Source organism: Papio anubis, chromosome 20 (assembly GCF_008728515.1).
Source record: "Papio anubis isolate 15944 chromosome 20, Panubis1.0, whole genome shotgun sequence".
In the NCBI taxonomy this organism is placed as follows: domain Eukaryota; kingdom Metazoa; phylum Chordata; class Mammalia; order Primates; family Cercopithecidae; genus Papio; species Papio anubis.
This window is the reverse complement of record NC_044995.1, coordinates 12,219,900-12,239,864: the sequence shown is the minus strand read 5'-3', so window position 1 is coordinate 12,239,864 and position 19,965 is coordinate 12,219,900. Positions and strand designations below refer to the sequence as shown.

The window sequence follows — 19,965 nt, the reverse complement described above, 5'->3', positions numbered from 1 at the left end:
TTCAGAGCTAGGGCCTAGAATAGGGGCCTCAGCCTGGTGCCCTATTCTACTGTAGCTGAGCTGGTATCCAAGTTCCAAGACAAAGTCTTCTTTATTCTTCCCTCTCCTCTCCTCAAGTGGAGGGAAGGAGTCTCTCTTGGAGCTGTGCTGCCTGGGGTTGGAAGAGGGGTATACATTCACCTACCATGTGAGTTGGGCACAGCACACCAAGGCATTCACACAAGAGAAGTGAAGCATTATCTATATGAAGAATTGCATTCAAATGTGTGTAACAAGCAGTTTTATTCCTAACAAAAATGAGAAGCAATAACATATCCATAAGCAGATGAATTCTTATAGTGATTTCCATAGCATGTCAAATTCTAAGATAAAAAGAATGAACTACTCATATATCATGATTGATGAATGTCAAAATATGCATCCCTGCTATGTGAAATAAAAATAATAATAAAGAAAAAATAAGAGCATCAAAATAAACAGGACTCAGGAGAGCACTCAGGTATGAAAAGAGGAAACATGTTGTATCAGTCATGTAACATTCCAGAAAATTGACACTAATCTACTGTTAAGCAAATATTGTAATTCAGTGATTGTCTGAAGGATGGAGAGGCCAGAGAGAAAGATAGTTATTTATTTTTTAAGAGACAGGGTCTTATTATGGAACCCAGGATAGTCTCAAACTCCTTACCTCAAGCAATACTCCCACCTTGGACTCCCAAGGTGTTGGGGTAACAGGCATAAGTCACCATGCCCAGTCTTATAACAGCTTTAAAAATATAATTTGAAAGAACTATCTGTTTTTAACATTATTTTTGATAAACAGGTTATGTGATTCTACATTGACTCTACTAACTCTCATCATGCCCTAAGGGGGGCAACTAGCCTGTGTGATACCAAATACTTATGAGCCAGGAAGATAATTTCCACCTAATTGGAATGCTGGCTGGTTGCAAAGGCCACATCACTGGACTCCCTATCCTCTTCCTCCTACTAATTCAGGGATGGCTTTTTGATAAGCAGCCCAGATAGGCTACAGAAATCCACAAAACCTTTAGATTTACTCTGACAATGACCTAAGCTACACTAGATTCATAATTATGGAGGTCCTGAAAATTTCTATACCTGCTTATCCATCACAGACATAGTGACTGAATCACTGTGGATGCCTTTTTAAAAAAAGTGTATCCCAACTATTCTGTTGCAGTCTGCTTTACTACCTAGAAATGCTAATTCTATAAAAATTATTTGTGGACTGGGCATGGTGGCTCACACCTGTAATCCTAGTGCTTTCAAGGGCGTATGCTAGAGGATTAGTTGAGGCCAGGAGTTGAACATCAGTCAGGGTAAAATAGCAAAACCCTATCTCTATAAAAAATTCTTAAATTACCTGGGCTAATCTCAGGTACTCGGGAGGCTGAGGCAGGAGGATCACTTGAGCCCAGCAGTTTGAGGCCGCAGTGAGGTATGACCATGCCAGTGTATTCCAGCCTGAGTTTCAGAGTGACATCATGTCCCTAAAAAAGTAAAAATTAAAGAATTATGATTTCTTCCTCCAGGCTTATAATGTAGGACACTATCCTACAGAATTCTGGACTTCAGGACACATGAATGCACTATAGGACTTGAGAAGAGATTTCCCTCACCAGTACTGAGCAGAATGCAATATCCCTTATAAACAAGAGAATAATTTTGTGCTGTTCTCAGAAGCACCAAAGTGTGTCACAAAAACTGTCCCTTACTCAGGTTAATTTATGAAAACACATATTGCAATATTTGGTCTAAAAATAAAGATCACAAAGCCCTGAAGTCTTTCTTTGGAGGCCTCAGGCAGCCATCCAAACTAGGCCACAAATGTAGAGCTATATTCTGCCTTCATACTGTCCCCTAAGAGTCACACAGTTTAGTAATCCCAACAAACTTTCATGGTACCAGAACCATGTTGTATCTAAGCCACACAATGCAGTAAATATACAATTCACACAATACAGTCAACACAATTCCCAAGATTGAAGGAAGCTTAAATAAGGACTGCATCATAGCAGAAACTAGAACAATGAGAGGCAGCTTGTACTTGGGTTGGTGAGGCAGCTTGTACTTGGGTTGGTGAGTTAGAGGCTAGAAAATTCCATCTTAAGAATCGTGAGAATCGTGAGAATCATGAGATTCCTAGGAAAGACAGCCCATCTTGTCAGGTAATCAGAAAAATTCTCTAGGCCAAGCTTGTCCAAGCCACAGCTTGTGGGCCGCATTATCTCAGGGCAGCTTTGAATGCAGCCCAACACAAATTTGTAAACTTTCTTAAAACATTATGAGGGGTTTTGTGTGATTTTTTTTTTTTTTAATTCATCAGCTATCATTAGTGTCAATGTATTTTATACGTGGCACAAGACAATTCTTCCAATGTGGACCAAAAAAGCCAAAAGATTGGACACTTCTGCTCTAGGCCAAAACTGAGTCAGGTCCATGACCCAACTCCTCATAGAGAAATGAGAAAGGAATGAGTACAGAGGCTACTCAAAAATCCCACTGCTGAATGGGAGAAAACTTCAACTTTTTTTCTGGAATATGATGGAGTGCATGAGTGATGCACTGTAGGTACCTGCCAAGTGGTAGAGGTGAAATGGCTTTTGCCAGAGACCTAAGAATGCAATAAATCTGGCAAGGACATACGCAAGATGAGAAATGCAATACAGCTTCAGTATACCTGGAATTTATGCAGCTATTGGACATATGACATTCAATATAGGTTGATGGCGTCCTCATAAGGGCTCTCTCCCACAGTTACACTGGACAAGAAGTAATATTCCCACACACCTATGTTATTTTTCTCCTGTCAACATTCTGGTATCCAATGAAAGAAGAGTGACGCCTTCATCAAATTCTCTGCACTCAAAAGGCACTTCCACAGCAGGAGCTTGTCTGTGCATAATAAAGTTAGACATTTAGACAAAGAATGTGCCACATTTGTCACACCATAGAGCCTTGATCCGGTGTGAACTCTGATCTTGAAGGAGCATAGAGGTTTGACTAATCAATTTTCCAAATTTACTTCACTGAGAAGGGCTTTCTCTAGTGTGAACTTGCAGGGCAGAGCTTCTGGTAAATGTCTTTCCACATTTGCTACACTGTTGAGGCCTTTCTCTAGTATGAACTCTCCTGTGTTTAATGAGACCAGAGTTTTCCCACAAAGGATTTTCTACTCGCTGCTCTCATAAGGCTTTGTCCAGTGTGAATTCTTATGAACATGAAGCACAGAGCTGTACGGAAATGATTTCTCACATTTATTATACATTTATATGGCCTTTCTCCATTGTAAATTCTCTGATGAATAGTAATGCAGCTTTTCTGGCTAAATAATTTCACAAATTCCTTACAGTCATATGGCCTTTCTCAACTGTGAACTGAGTAGTGTTCAGTGAGGTGGGACTTCTTGTTAAGTAATTTCCCAAATTCCCCATAACTATAGGGTCTTTCTCCAGTGTGATCCCTCTGGTATTTAGTGAGGCAAAACTTCTATGTACAGGATTTCATACCTTCTCTACACTCACAAAGCCTTTCCCGAGTGTGATCTTGCTATTGTTGAATGAGGCCAACCTTTTGGTTAGATGATTTTGCACATTCTCCACACTCATAAGCACTTTCCAGTGTGATCTCACGAATGGTGAATGAGGGTGCCCTTTTAACCAACAGATTTGCCAAATTTTCAACATTCATGATGTCTTTCTCCTGTGTGAACTCGTTGATGTTTAATGAGGTTTCCCTTCTGACGAAAACACTTTCCACATTCTCCACACTCATGTGGCCTTTCTCCAGAGTGAATTTGCTGATGTCGAATGAGACTGCCCTTTTGATGAAAACATTTCCCACATTCTCCACACTCATGTGGCCTTTCTCCAGAGTGGATCTGCTGATGTTGAATGAGACTGCCCTTTTGATGAAAACATTTCCCACATTCTCTACACTCGTATGGCCTTTCTCCGGTGTGAACTCTCTGGTGTTCAGTGAGGTGTGACTTGTACCTAAATGACTTCCTACATTCTTTACACTCATAGGGTCTTTCTCCAGTGTGAACTCTCTGGTGTTCCTTTAGGTGGGAGTTGCTCCTAAATAACTTCCCACATGCCGTACACTCAAAAGGCCTTTCTCCAGTGTGAACTCGCTGATGCTGAATGAGGTTGCACTTGTGATTAAATGATTTCCCACATTCTCCACACTGATAAGGTCTTTCTCCAGTGTGAACTCGCTGGTGGTGAACAAGGCTGCGCTTATGGCTAAAAGATTTCCCACATTCATTACATTCATAAGGTCTTTCTCCAGTGTGAACTCGCTGATGGTCAACAAGACTGTGCTTATGACTAAAAGATTTATCACATTCTCCACACTCATAAGGTCTTTCTCCAGTGTGAACTCTCTGGTGTTCAGTGAGGTGGGCCTTATACCAAAATGATTCATCACACTGTCCACACTGATAAGGTCTTTTTCCAGTGTGAACTCTCTGGTGATTATTGAAACTATTACTTTTGCTAGTGAATCTCCCAGAATCACTGCATACATAAGGTCCTTCTCCAGGGAGAAGTCTCTGGTGAAGGACAAGTGAGTGTTTGTTGCTGAAGGGTACTGTGGACTCTCCACAGATGTAATGAGTTTTTCCACCTTGAAGGGGTATCCCATGCTTAGTTTCAAAGTTTGACTTCCCTGAAGCGTGAATGTCCTCTTGTTGGAGTAATCTCAAGCTGGACAAAAAGTCTTTCCCAACCTCATGAAAGATAAATGGCTCATGTGACACATGGAATTTATAGTTCTTTACAAATGATGTTCCCTTGGCATTGCTTCTGTACGATTTCTCTCCTATGTGCCGCTTCTGTTCTTGATGATGGTTTGCATCGTCATCCAATGTTTTTTCACGTGCCCCAAACCCATTCAATTTCTGATTGTGTTGTGTTCCCTGGTGTAAGATATCTCCCAGGAGAGGGCCACACATTCCCCAGAGGTGGACCTTCTTGGTACATACACCTGTCCAATGTGTCCTGAGTGGGGACTCTTGTTGTATAGAAAGGGTCTGCTTAGAAGGTGTCTCGTCTTTTGCTCCATACCAACAACCTAAAAGAAATAAAATGCTGGTAAAATGCAAGGTACTTCTGAAGGAAAGTATTACTAAGCCATACCTGATCAATGGCTGCTTTGTTGTATTTATATTTACTTAGGCCTATACACATCCTTTTATATAGCATCCACATGCTTTATGAAGGTCCTTTAGATGTTTTCACAGGAAGGAATTGTAGACCTTGCCTCTACTTCCTGTAGTGCATGTATTGTTGGTTCCTTCACATCATGTGGCCCCCTCCATTCTATAACCATTCTAACCCAGTAATTGGAAGAAGACTTATCTTCAACTTAAAGGCAACATTCTGTTTCTGCAATTATTTCCATGGAGTAATACCTCTGTTAGATACACCTGTTTGTGTGTCACATGAAAATATGAGTACAACAAAGCAGCTGTTGGTCAGGTATGGCTTAGCAATGTGTACACACTTTCTAATACAAAACTGATATGCCAGTATTGGAGTCCGCTGCAGATGGAAATGTGAGAAAAATGGGTGACAGGTGGGATCCAGAGATGTGAAGATTAGTCCTGGGCTGGCATCAGAGTAGAAGTGACAGGGTATAGAACGGTGAAGTCTGAAACCCTCAAGAATGGGGAAGACAGAAACAGCATATGGCTAGTCATGTTGCTAGGTAAATACTTGTGAAATCGGAGAGCTTCTAGTATGACTTTCCTAAATCCCTAATGTTGTATCTTACTCCAGGGTGTTACTCCTCAGAGGTGGCCTCCCTCTGGGCCCATCATGAGCCTGGGTTTAGCTGCAACTTCTGCATCACTGAGAACTCTCAGTCCCACTGCAAAGATACACATGGAATTTACATGGGAAATGGATGACATAAAGAATAAGAGAAAGACAAGAGAAAAGAACAGCCAATAGTTCAGAAAAAATCAGCACATCATAGCCCATAGGAAAGAAAACTAAATATTACAAAGAGAATTTTTGGCCAGGTGCAGTGGCTCACACCTATAATCCCAGCACTCGGGGAGGCCAAACTGGGAGGACTGCTTGACCCTAGGAGTTCAAGACCAACCTGGGTAACATAATGAGACACCATCTCTACAAAACAAACAAACAAGGCCGGGTGCGGTAGCTCACGCCTATAATCCCAGCACTTTGGGAGCCCGAGGCAGGCGGATCACGAGGTCAGGAGATCGAGACCATCCTGGCTAACATGGTGAAACCCCATCTCTACTAAAAATACAAAAAACTTAGCTAGACATGGCAGCGTACGCCTGTAGTCCCAGCTGCTGGGGAGGCTGAGGCAGGAGAATGGCATGAACCCAGGAAGCAGAGGTTGCAGTGAGCCGAGATCGCACCACTGCACTCCAGCCTGGGTGACAGAGCAAGACTCCATCTCAAAAACAAAACAAAACAAAACAAAAAATGAACAAAAATTAGTTAGGCAGGGTGGCATGCTCCTGTAGTCCCAGCTACTTAGGAGTCAGGTGGAAGGATTACTTGAGCCCAGAAGGTTGAGAATGAAGTGAGCCATGATTGCATCAGTAGACTGCAGCCTGGATGACAATGAAACCCTGTCTGGGGAAAAAAAAAAAAAAAAAAAAAAAAATGGTCAGGGCACACTGGCTCATGCTTGTAATCTCGGCACTTTGGGAGGATGAGGTGGGAGGATCACATGGGGTCAGCAGTCAGAGAGCAGTCTAGGCAATACAGCCAGACCTCATCTCTATTAAAAATAAAAATAAAAATTAGTGGATGTGGTGGCAGAAGCCTCTAGTCCCAGTTACTCCAGAGGCTGAGGAAGGAGGATTGCTTGAGCCTGGGAGATTGAGGCTACAGTGAGCTATGATAGCACTACTGCACTCCAGCCTGGGTGACAGAGTAAGACTGTCTCTGAAAACAAAACAGAACAAAACAAAACAAACAAGATAATTTATAAGGAGGGTCTTGCAAGAACAGCCTATGGTGCAAGTAAGTATTGAGAACATCAATGATGGGAGGAATTCCTAGCACAGGTAGTCATGAATAAATGTCACCTAGAGCAAGGAAGCAGAACCTGAGCATACCAGTCTCCGATCCGGAAAAATTACTCAACAGCCAGAGGGCAAGCAAGGTGGGATGCATTATGGTGCATGTAAAGCTCCTTCTCTGGGAGCTTGCAGCAAAGCAGGTGTTGGGGCTGCTCAAGGAGAAGAGAGGGCAATGCACACACCTCAGTCCTACCTACCACAGAACCTACCCAGGGAACTAAGAGAGGAACCTGTGCCCAGGCTCGTGAAGTGAGGAAAACAGTCTTGCCATGGGGAAAAAGATGGGGACGGGCAGACACTAGCTGAGGTCACAGAGAAGAGTGTGAGTGCCTTACCTAGAGAAGATATAAGTGCCAGGTTCTCCAGCATCACGTCATGATAAAGGCATCTCTGAGCCTCACTAAGGAGACTCCATTCCTCCTGGGAAAAGTTCACAGCCACATCTTCAAAGGTCACAGTGCCCTGCCATGATGACGATAGATGAAACCACAAACACTCCATATGCTCATCCACTTATCCACCTTTGCCCTTCCTCCTCCCAAGGTCCTAAACTACAAGGAGAAACTAGGCCCACTGGTGTCACTATCTTCTCATGGGCTCACATGGCCATGGAGTACAGCCATCAGCAACAAGAAGTGGGGGAACCAATAGGTTTCTATGTTTTGGTGCTGACATAAAGCAGTCCATACCTTCTGAGAGCCAATGCCCCTGCTAGAGATGAAGTCATGTAAATCCCAATGAAGCATCCTCGGTCTATCAGACATACTCCTTCTCTAAATACACATCATTCCTTTTTTTTTTCTTTTTTTTTTTTTTTGAGATAGCGTTTCACTCCCGTTGCTGGAGTGCAATGATGTGATCTCAGCTCAATGCAACCTCTGTCTCCTGGGCTCAAGTAATTCTCTGGCCTTAGCCTCCCCAGTAGACGAGACTACAGGTGCACGTCACCGTGCGCGGATAATTTTTTCTTTTTTTGGTAGAGAGAAGGTTTCACCATGTTGCCCAGGTTGGTCTCAAAATCCTAAGCTCAAGTGATTCACCCACCTCAGCCTCCCAATGTGCCGGGATTACAGGCATGAGCCACTGTGCTAGGCCAAAATACATATCATTCTTTAGATTGCATAGACACATGCCCATGGCCACCCCCACCAAACTGCCTCCCACATTGGCCTCTGCCTCCCCACAAGTTAAAGTATGTTTATATCCTCTTCTTCCTTCTACCAATAAGGGTGGGATTTTCACCTTACAGTTATATTAATGATCAAACACATGACATCAAACACTAGACAGGTGCTATGAATATGTTTACAAATCAAATACACTCAAAGTCTAGAAGAGGACATCCCTCACCATGGAGGACCACATAGGGGTTGCACTGCACTATGGATAAGAGTGCATAACCAGAAACTATGGTATGCAAGCTTTTAAAATGAAGAGGGTGTGATGACCCCTGAATCCCTTGGGAGGATGCAACTGGCTTGTTTGAATAACACTGTGGGTAAGGATAAAATTGAAACTCACTACAAAGTATAAGAACCAGGAATTCTGCCTGGTCTCCCTAATAAAAGGATTATTAGGCCATGTTGATTATTATCTAAAAGAGCCTAGTGGGAAGTGAATTGGCTCTCAGGTCATTTCAGGTCATACCAATATCACTAGATGTCAAGGTGGCACATCACACTGGGCCTCCATTTTTGGCTTTATACCACAATATGGCTGACAGCATCAAGTATGCTTCACATATTCAAACAGGATCCAATAATAACACAAAATGACCATTGTTCCCATTAGCAGTGGTAGTGCCTAATAATTCTATGAATGCCTCCCTGCATTACTGCACAGCCACACAAAACCACATGTAACTTCAGATATCCATGGTCTTATTCCACTTCTGTGCTGCAATGGCTTACCCTTCAGCAACACAGACCAACTTCCATTCACCTAATACCATTGCCATTTAAAGACCAGTCCTGGCCAGGTGCGCTGGCTCATGCCTGTAATCCTAGCACTTTGGGAGGCTGAGGTGGGTGGATCACCTGAGGTCAGGAATTCGAGACCAGCCTGGCCAACATGGTGAAACCCCATCTCCACTTAAAACACAAAAAACTAGCTGGGTGTGGTGGTGCGCACCTGTAATCCCAGCTACTCGGGAGGCAGGAGAATCGCTTGAGCCCAGGAGGCGGATGTTCAGTGAGCCGAGATCGTGCCACTGCACTCCAGCCTGGGGAACAAGAGTGAGACTTCATCTCAAAAAAACAAAGAACAAACAACAACAACAAAAAAAAAAACAGTCCTGGACAGGCACGGTGGCTCACTCCTGTAATCCTAGCACTTTGGGAGGCCGAGGCGGGTGGATCATGAGGTCAGGAGTTTGAGACCAGCCTGGCCAATATGGTGAAATCCCGTCTCTACTAAAAATACAAAAAAAAATTAGCGGGACGTGGTGGCACGCGCCTGTATTCTCAGCTACCGGGAGGCTGAGGCAGGAGAATCACTTGAACCTGGGAGGTAGAAGTCGTAGTGAGCCAAGATTGCGCCACTATACACCAGTCCGGGTGACAGAGCAAGACTTCCTCTCAAAAAAAAAAAAAAAAAAAAAAAAGTCCTGTTTTTAATCCATTTAAGGCCCAGGACCTACTGTCACAGATGACCACATTTCTCCCTGAGCATATTCAGCACACGTAATGAAACCCCCTACACACTACCAAAATCATCTCAAATCTTGATTGCAGAGTGGTGAATAAGCACCACTGTGGCCTAAGTGTCATCTTCCCTCAATTTGACTATACTTCTGCATGTATCTATTTCATGTCTATTCTCTCCTTGAAAGTCTATGTCCCCTGTCAAATCATGCTGACAGGTATACCCTACCATCACGGTCACTTACCTACCTCTCCAGTGTTTAGGAAGCCCAATAACATTACCCAGGGACCCAAGCAACAGATGCAGTCCTCATCTTTCAACCACTGCTTTCTGGTCCCCTAAAAGATTTACCACCAGAATCTGAAGTGTGCTCTCCTTATTGTGACCCATGGCTCACTCACCATAGCATACACATTAGCTACCATATATTAGATGTCTCCAGTGTCAATCCCTTCCCAGATACCCCAACCTGCATGTCCATACCCAATTGATGCCTACACTTATTTGTCTCTGACTTTTCACACGGCCAAAACAGTCATCTTGATATCTGCATAATATTCTAATTATGTTTACTACCAACATGCTCATCTCAGCTGATGCAGCTTCCACAGCTACAGCGGCTAAGACCAAAAACCTTGGGCTCCTGATTGCTCTCTTCATGCCCTTTCTTTGTGTATTAGGAAACCTAGATGCTTGTTACAAAATATCAACTTTGAATCCACCCACATCTCCTTAGCCATGAATCTTAGTCTGTTAATCCTCACTTGGATTATGGCAAAAGCCTCAACTCTCATCTTATTTCCTCCTCTCTCAACCCCACAGTCTGTTCATTGTAGAGCCAGAGGAGACTACAGCCAGATGAAATTGTGGCAACATCACCTCTTCCCTCTGGTCAGTTTCACCTCTAAGTATTTCACATCCTGGTACTAACTCCTGGGTTAACCTTCCAAGTATGTTTATACTGGTTGACAGAAATGGGAATACCACCATATATCCTGTGTCACAGACTTAGGATCCTGGGTTTAAGGTTCCTCCAGGGGTCCCAGATCGAAAAACTTAAAAAAAAAAAACAAAAAACAGGTACCCAACAGTCCCAGGACATCCCAATCTAAAGAGCATGTGGATAGGAGTTAGGGCCAGTGAGGGAATAACATCCTCCGCTTCCCAGTGGAGGTTCTGCAAGTGCTTCTGCAGCCAGGAGTTCCTGTGAGGAGAGGTACAAGCTACAAGAATGTGTCCCTGATGAGATTTGATAAGCTCTGGCCTCCCTGAACCCTTTCTTGGCCCTGTAACCAGGTAAACGCGGGTTGATTGGCTGAACTGAGCGCCTCAGTACAAAATGTCATCTCTTAGCACCTATGTGAGCTATAGAGGTTGAACAAGAATTCAACCTCCCAGGGCGCGAAAGTCATGCCCTGTTTTTTTTTTTTTGAGACGGAGTCTCGCTCTGTCGTCTTGCTCTGTCGCTCTGTCGCCCAGGCTGGAGTGCAGTGGCCCGATCTCAGCTCACTGCAAGCTCCGCCTCCCGGGTTTACGCCATTCTCCTGCCTCAGCCTCCGAGTAGCTGGGACTACAGGCGCGCACCACCACGCTCGGCTAATTTTTTGTATTTTTAGTAGAGACGGGGTTTCACCGTGTTAGCCAGGATAGTCTCGATCTCCTGACCTCGTGATCCGCCCGCCTCGGCCTCCGAAAGTGCTTGGATTACAGGCGTGAGCCACCGCGCCCGGCCTCTGTGTTCTTTTTTTGGCTGGACTTTGGGAAACCTTTAAAGCCTGGACTTTTATCTTGCCCTTCCTTTGTTGGAAGCTGTCCATGGCTTCTAGCGTTCCCAGGGTGAATACACAGTCCCCAGCCTGCTCTTCCGGGAGGAGCTCTGCCTCACACTTTGCTCCCGACAGGTGCCTGTGGACCCTAGGTTCCGATCCTCTCGGCTCAGTTCATCTTCAGGCCTTTGCCTGCACCAGTCCCTGTGCCTGTCGCTCTCCTCAGCGCATCCCGCGGGTGTTAAAAACGGGGGCCCATCACGTAAGCGCCTGTGTCCCGACGCCGGGTTCAGGCTGTAGAGCCTTGGGCAGGCGCCGCTTCCTCTCTGCTTTTGGACTTAGGTAAAGATGAGGTGACCTGAAGGCACGGAAGACGCCACAATTACCTGAGCCGTGGGCCTCAGCGCGGCCGCCGCCATCTGACTGGGTGGAGAAAGCGGGTTGAAAGCAGAGGGCGAGCAGGGCAGGTACCCGGGCACGATGATCCCGATCTCGGCCTTGGCGCAGGTCACGCCTAGCGCCTTTAAGGAACTGCAGAGCAGCCTCTGTGCAGTCAGGACAACGTCTCCTCTCCACCTTCTACACGCCCCAGCAACCCGCGGGCTCTTACGGGAAAATACATCCAACACCAATCAAAATGGCCGCTAGTAGAGGATGCCGGAAGTCCCACCTTTACGTTGTTTCCGCGGAAACGCCTTTATTTTGAGCATTCATTGGCTCTGACGCGCTGTCATTCGACGCAGAGATTTCTGGGTTATGTAGTTTCCTCAGGTTCCAAGACGGTTCCCAGGCGGTAAAGAAAGCGCTTCTCAGAGGCGCTTGATTGCACAGAGCGGTGAATAAGCATCACTCTGGCTTAAGTGTCATCTTCCCTCAATTTGACTATACTTCCGCATGTGTCTATTTCATGTCTATTCTCTCCTTGAAAGTCTATGTCCCCTGTCAAACTATGCTGTCAGGTATACCCTACCATCATATTCACTTACTTGCAGGTACCTACCACCATATTCACTTACTTGCAGGAAAGGCCCAGCTCTACCTCAGCGGTCTGTCCTTAAACTGCGCGTTCTTGTGGGGTAGAGGATAGTCTCATCTAGCCTTAGAACCCGTATTGAGACTTTTGGAGATTAGCGTCTGTAACTGATCACTCAAGTATTTGAAAAAATATTATTTTAGATTTTGGGGAACTCGAGATCTCTGATGTTAAACTTATTATTTAGGATGCCACCAAAGACTAAAAATCCAAATTATCATGTTTTGAACAGTCTTTCAGTCGCAAAATCCCTGCACTGGGAGCAAAGGCTGATAAACATTATTGTGTTATAAATTCACATGAATGCACTCTGAGGCATTAGAGTCAATTTCTCAGTCTGTCAGGGACAAGAGAGAACTAATCCAGATAGGACAAGAAAAGGAAGATAAAGGAGAAATGTTGTGTTGCCTAAAGTAGGAATACATGCTGAATCTCTTGTCTGTGATTCCCACAGAAAACAACTCTCCTGCCTATAAAATCAATCATAGTATCCAGTACATTGAGCAACACTTTTATCTACTTAGTATCCCTTGCTTGAGATTCTAACTTACATTCAGTTAATTCTGGATTAATTTATCTAAGATTTATCAATCTTACAAGAAGACCAATGGAAGAAATGCTATTTGGTAGTGATAAATGGCTGCAGTTTTCAAAGGCGGAGCACGTATGCAGAAGATGCTCTCCACCTGTTGATATTGGTTGTGTCTTAAATCCAGGAGTTCATGTTATTGCTGTGAAGTGGCTATTCTTTATTTCTGTTTCCATTGCAAGGAGTGTTTTGCATAATGAATTAACATTATGTTAGGAATACAGTTGTAAAATATAAATTCCAAAACTCTTTTAAGAATGACTATGTTGGCCAGGTGCAGTGGCTCAGGACTGTAATCCTAGCACTTTGGTAGGCTGAGGTGGGAGGATCCCTTGAGGTCAGGAGTTTGAGACCAGCCTGGCCAACATGGTGAAACCCCACCTCTACTAAAAATCCAAAAATTAGCTGGGCATGGTAACAGCGCCTGTAATCCCAGCTGAGGCAGGAGAATCACTTGAACCTGGGAGGTGAAGGTTGCAGTGAGCCAAGATACTGCCACTGTATTCCAGCCTGGAAGACAGACACTCTGTCTCAAAAAAAAAAAAAAAGTGAAAAAAAAATAATAATTTTTAAAAATGGCCAGGTGCAGTGGCTCACACCTGTAATCCCAGCACTTTGGGAGGCCAAAGTGAGTGGATCACCTGAGGTCGGGAGTTCCAGACCAGCCTGACCAACATGGAGAAACCCTGTCTCGATTAAAACACAAAATTAGCCAGGCATGGTGGTGCATGCCTGTAATCCCAGCTACTCGGGAGGCTGAGGCAGGAGAATCACTTAAACCGGGAAGGTAGAGGTTGCAGTGAGCTGAGATCAGGCCATAGCACTCAGCCTGGGCAATAAGAGCAAAACTCCATCTCAAAAAAAAAAAAAAGAAAAAAGAAAAAAAAAAAAGACCTGGCATGGTGGCTTAGGTCTATAATCCCAGCACTTTGAGAGGCTGAGGTGGGTGGATCATTTGAGGTCAAGAGTTTCAGAACAGCCTGGCCAACATGGAGAAACCCTGTGTCTACTAAAAATACAAAAATTCTTGTAAACTTACCACTGGCCGGGCGTGGTGGCTCAAGCCTGTAATCCCAGCACTTTGGGAGGCCGAGACAGGCGGGTGAGGAGATCGAGACCATCCTGGCTAACATGGTGAAACCCCGTCTCTACTAAATAATACAAAAAACTAGCTGGGTGAGGTGGCGGGCTCTGTAGTCCCAGCTACTGGGAGGCTGAGGCAGGAGAATGGCGTAAACCCGGGAGGCGGAGCTTGAAGTGAGCTGAGATCGAGCCACTGCACTCCAGCCTGGGCCACAGAGCCAGACTCCGTCTCAAAAAAAAAAAAAAAAAAAGTCCGGGCGCTGTGGCTCAAACCCCTGTAATCCCAGCACTTTGGGAGGCCTAGACGGAGGATCACGAGGTCAGGAGATCGAGACCATCCTACAACACGTGAAACTCGCCTCTACTAAAAATACAAAAACTAGCTGGTCGCGGGTGGCGGCTTCTGTAGTCCCAGAAGCACCAGGAGGCTGGGAGGCAGGAGTGGAATGGCGGGAACCTCGTGAGGCGGGAGCTGCAGTGAGCCGATCCCGCCACTGCACTCCAGCATAGGAGCTGCAGGACTCCCCTGCCTCAAAAAAAAAAAAAAAAAAAAAACAACTATCACTTTGGGAGGTTGAACCAGGTGGATCCAAAGGTCAGGAGTTCAAGATCAGCCTGGCCAACATAATGAAACCTGTCTGTACTAAAAATACAAAAATTAGCTAGGCATGGTGGTGCATGCCTGTAGTCTCAGCTACTTGGGAGGCTGAGGCAGGAGAATCACTTGAACCTGGGAGGCAGAGGTTGCAGTGAGCCGAGATTACACTACTGTCCTCCAGCCTGGGTGACAGAGTGAGACTCCATCTCAAAAACAAAACAAAACAAAACCAAAAATTAGCCGGGCGTGATAGCGTGCACCTGTCATCCCAGCTAGAGGCTGAGGCAGGAGAATCCCTTGAACCCGGGAGGTGGAGGTTGCAGTGAGCTGAGATCGCTCCACTGCACTCCAGCCTGGGCAACAGAGTGAGACTCCACCTTAACAAAAAACAACAACAACAAAAGAGAAGATACCTATGTAACAAACCTGCACATTCTGCACATGTATTCCTTCTTTTTTTTTTAGAAGAAATAAAAAATAAAAATAAAAATAAAAAATTTTTAGAATTATAGAATAATTACGTAGTGATTTGATTTAATGGTGGTGACAGAAATAGATCTGTTGAGGCCAGGGGCGGTGGCTCATGCCTGTAAATCCAATGCTTAGGAGCCCAGGGAGAGAGGGTCACAGCGCTCCAACCTGGGTACCAGAACCAGACCCTGCCTCTAAAAAAGGAAAAAAGGCCAGGCGTTGTGGCTCACGCCTGTAATCCCAGCACTTTGAGAGGCCGAGATGGATGGATCACGAGGTCAGGAGTTCGAGACCAGCTTGGCCAACATGGTGAAACCCTGTCTCTACTAAAAACACAAAAATTAGCCAGGCATGGTGGCGCACACCTGTAATCCCAGTTACTCAGGAGCCTGAGGTAGGAGAATTGCTTGAACCCAGGAGGCGGAGGTTGCAGTGAGCCGAGATCACGTCACTGCACTCCAACCTAGGCAGCAAGGGCAAAACTCTGTTTCAAAAAAAAAAGAAAAGAAAAGAAAAAGAAAATAGAAATAGAGCTGTTGTAACATTAGTGGATGGTAAAAATAAATAAAATAAATAAATAAATAAAATTTTAAAAATTAAATCTTGATAAAACTTTTAGTAGTGATATCTAAGGAGAGATAGAATTAAGACCAGTACCTGATTAGGATTATCACTCTGATAGTTTTGTCTCTAAAATGAGATTCGTCTTCATTCTTGAGAGTATTGAGCAATACCAGTGTGGATAGAAACAATAAAGCAGATATTTAAGGTAGGCAGAAATGTAAACATACACAGAGAAGCCAAGGTTTGCACTATAATACTTGTGTCTGCACATATGTTTGTTATTCTGTGTTGTGTGTTCCACTATAGTCCTATAAAAGTTGTTAATCTTAGCTAAAATGATAGCAGCAGCAGGTAGACAAATCCTAGGCAGACAGGGGCAGATTCCTGGTGAAACCAGACCTTCAAGCCAAAGACAGTTTAAAGCCTAGCTACAATCCAGGATAAATCCATGGACCAGATTGAGAACCTTTCTTCCTGTCTGGCACACTTTCCTCTGTTCCCCACCCTTCACCTATTTTACATATGCGTACCCTTCCCTAATTGGTTATTTACACTGTTGTGCCCACCTCTGAGTCGTGACTTTGTTTTAACCTTTTTTGCATACTCACAAACCAATCAGCATACACTCTCCCATTCTGAACCCATACAAGTCCAGGACTCTGCCACACTGGGGAACTGCCTACCTTCGAGTGGGGAGGTCTACTTCAGGTAGGGGCCACCCACTTGGGGTTCACTTTCTGCTGAGAGCTGTTTCATCATTCAATAAAAACTCTTCTCCACCCTTCTCATCCTTCAGTTGTCCAGGTAACCTCATTCTACTTCGACATGGGACAAGAACCTGGGACCTGCCAAACAGTGGGTGCAAAAGAAGCTGTAAGGCAGGAGCACTCCTGTCCTCTGCTGGTGCCAGGCGACCACCCCATGCAACAGGAAGTGGCAGCAGGGCCAGACCAGCCCAGTAGCTGTGGGTCAAAGTGAGGCAACAGGAACAAATAAGTAGAAGCCCCCTCAGCCACAGAAGTTTCTGACTGGCAAAGAGGCACTGAAAAAAACCTTGCACCAAAAATAAACTAGGCCAGGCGCAGTGGCTCATGCCTGTAATCCCAGCACTTTGGGAGGCCATGGCAAGTGGATTACTTGAGGTCAGGAGTTTGAGACCAGCCTAGCCAACATGGTACAACCCCATCTCTACTAAAAATACAAAAATTAACTGGGTGTGGTGGCAGGTGCCTATAATCCCAGCCACTCAGGAGGCTGAGGCAGGAGAATTGCTTGAATCCAGGAGGTAGAGGTTGCAGTGAGCCGAGATCGTGCCACTGAACACCAGCCTGGACGACAGAGCAAGACCTCATCTCAAAAAAAAATAAATAAATAAATAATAGCTGGGTGTGGTGGCTCACGTCTGTAATCTCAGCACTTTGGGAGCCTGAGGCGGGTGGATCACAAGGTCAGGAGATCGAGACCATCCTGGCTAACATGGTGAAACCCTGTCTCTACTAAAAATACAAAAAAATTGCCAGGCATGGTGGCATGCACCTGTAGTCCCAGCTACTCGGGAGGCTCAGACAAAAGAATTGATTAAACTCGGGAGGCGGAGGTTGCAGTGAGCTGAGATTGCACCACTGCATTCCAGCTTGGGTGACAGAGTGAGACTCCATCTCAAAAAAATACAATACAGTACAATACAATACAATACAATACAATACGGTTAGACTTTGCCTACAGATATGCAGTTTTGTTTTCTCAGTTGACTATTTCTCAGACATGCTGGCCATGGTGGCATATGCCTGTCATAACAGCTGCTCAGAAGACTGAGGTATGGGGATCACCTGAGCCTAAGGGTTCAAGTGCAGCCTGGGTAACATAACAAGACTCAATCTCTCTAAACTAAAAGAAAATAACGGGGCCGGGCGCGGTGGCTCAAGCCTGTAATCCCAGCACTTTGGGAGGCCGAAACGGGCGGATCACGAGGTCAGGAGATCGAGACTAGCCTGGCTAACACGGTGAAACCCCGTCTCTACTAAAAAAATACAAAAACTAGCCGGGCGAGGTGGCGGGTGCCTGTAGTCCCAGCTACTGGGGAGGCTGAGGCAGGAGAATGGCGTAAACCCGGGAGGCGGAGCTTGCAGTGAGCTGAGATCCGGCCACTGCACTCCAGCCTGGGCGACAGAGCGAGACTCCGTCTCAAAAACTCAAAAAAAAAAAAAAAAAAAGAAAATAACTCCCACCCCCACACATAAACTTGGCAGGCATGATGGCTCACGGGTGTAATCCCAAAACATTGGGAGGCCAAGAGATCGAGACTGCCCTTGTCACAATATTGAGACCCTGTATCTTCCAAAAAAAAAAAAAAGTAAAAATAAATTATCAGGCTGTAGTGGTGCACATTTGTAGTCCCAGCTACACGGGAGGCTGAGGCAGGAGGACGGTTTGATCCCATAAGGTCAAGACTACAGTGAGTTATGATCATGTCACTCCATTTTGGCCTGTGAGACAGAGTGAGACTTTGTCTCTAAAACAAACAAACCAAAAAACCCATCATCCCAGACAATCTAATATCTCCTTATGTCCACATGTAGTAGAACTAAACATGCCTGTTTTTAGACTGCTTTGCATTTTATTTTATTCAAGCTCCATGGCTGGCTAGCTGATGTGGGGATCTGGCCAGCCTACTGTTCTGTTGGTCCCTGCAAGTTTTCACCTCCAAAGTCATGGAAAATTTCTTGGAGGCACTTGTGGATGTGTCTTGTCCACCTGCCTTCTCTCAGGTGTCCCATGGATTGAAAACCAGGAACAGGTAGTGCTGGCATAGTATTTTGAGGTTGCTGATGCCACTCCAGTCCAGGAAACCCAGAATCATCATCTTTTGTGGTGTGGAGTGGGTTAGGCTTCAGTGTCTGGTGTCGAGTTGAGGAGGGAGCAGTGAGGATTCTTCACTGTGGCTGTCTTGTATTCTGTGGTAAGGACAGAGATTGTCCTGACTGGTACCAGAAAAAAATAAGACTCCCAAACTGGTGCAACTGGAATAGATGACCCCTAGTTGCCTTTACGACATTAACATACCATTATAACTCTAAAATTTCCTCCCCCTAAATGTAATCACTGACATTTTGCATGCATGGGCTTTATGAAGAAGCATGTTTATGAACAGAGGTTGTGCATCTGGAGTCCCACCTTGTACATGCTAACATTCCTCTCACATCGTTGCTCAGTCCTTTTTTTTTTCTTTTTGACAGAGTTTCACTCTTGTTGTCCAGGCTGGAGTGCAATGGCGCGATCTCGGCTCACCGCAACCCCCACCTCCCAGGTTCAAGCAATTCTCCTGCCTCAGCCTCCTGAGTAGCTGGGATTACAGGCATGCACCACCACGCCCGGCTAATTTTGTATCTTTAGTAGAGATGGGTTTCTCCATGTTGGTCAGGCTGGTCTCAAACTCTCAAACTCAGGAGATCCACCTGTCTCGGCCTCCCAAAGTGCTGCGATTAAAGGCATGAGCCACCACGCCTGGCCGTTCAGTTCTTAAAAACCCCACGCCTTTTTCTTTTTTTTTTTTTTTGAGACGGAGTCTCGCCCTGTTGCCCAGGCTGGAGTGTGATGGCACGATCTCGGCTCACTGCAACCTCTGCCTCCTGGGTTCAAGCGATTCTCCTGCCTCAGCCTCCTGAGTATCTGGGATTACAGGCGCACGCCTCCACCCCAGCTAATTTTTGTATTTTTAGTAGAAACGGAGTTTCACTATGTTGGCCAGGCTGGTCTTGAACTCCTGACCTCGTGATCCACCCGCCTCGGCCTCCCAAAGTGTTGGGATTACAGGCGTGAGCCACCATGCCTGGCCCTAAAAACCCTATGCCTTCTATGTTCAGGGAGAAGAGGCATTTAGGGCAAGAGCTACTCATTCTCCATTTCTGGTCAGATATAAAACCTGCTTGCCTTTTTTTTTTTTTTCAAATTGGGTGTTCTTTTTTTTTTTTGTGACCAACACAAAGTAGGGAAAGAACTCAGTTTATTGGTAGTACAACTTAAAAAAAAAAAAAGCACGTTTAATATTCCAACTTTCATAATCCTGTCAACTTTTACTTTATGTTCTAGTCCCAGGACTCTTCTCTCCAGACCATTTTACCCTGT

At 45.1% G+C, this 19,965-nt stretch overlaps 1 protein-coding gene across 5 annotated transcripts in view; it reads right to left on the bottom strand.

Annotated features, from left to right (window-relative positions):
* Positions 1 to 263: 263 nt before the first annotated feature.
* ZNF776 (zinc finger protein 776) overlaps positions 264 to 19,965 on the bottom strand; it is a 39,337-nt gene continuing 19,635 nt past the window's right edge. For 2 of the 5 annotated variants that reach the window (XM_017952764.3, XM_031659331.1), the window contains 2 exons: positions 7,429 to 7,555; positions 264 to 5,100 (listed from right to left, as the gene is read on the bottom strand). In XM_017952764.3, the coding sequence (XP_017808253.2) occupies positions 3,704 to 5,100; positions 7,429 to 7,555 (1,524 nt within the window). In that variant the 3' untranslated portion in view covers positions 264 to 3,703. Of the gene's footprint in view, positions 5,101 to 7,428; positions 7,556 to 11,888; positions 12,476 to 19,965 lie in introns of those variants that run through there. The other 3 variants (XR_002519071.2, XM_003916228.5, XM_009195472.4) reach the window with 3 other exon arrangements.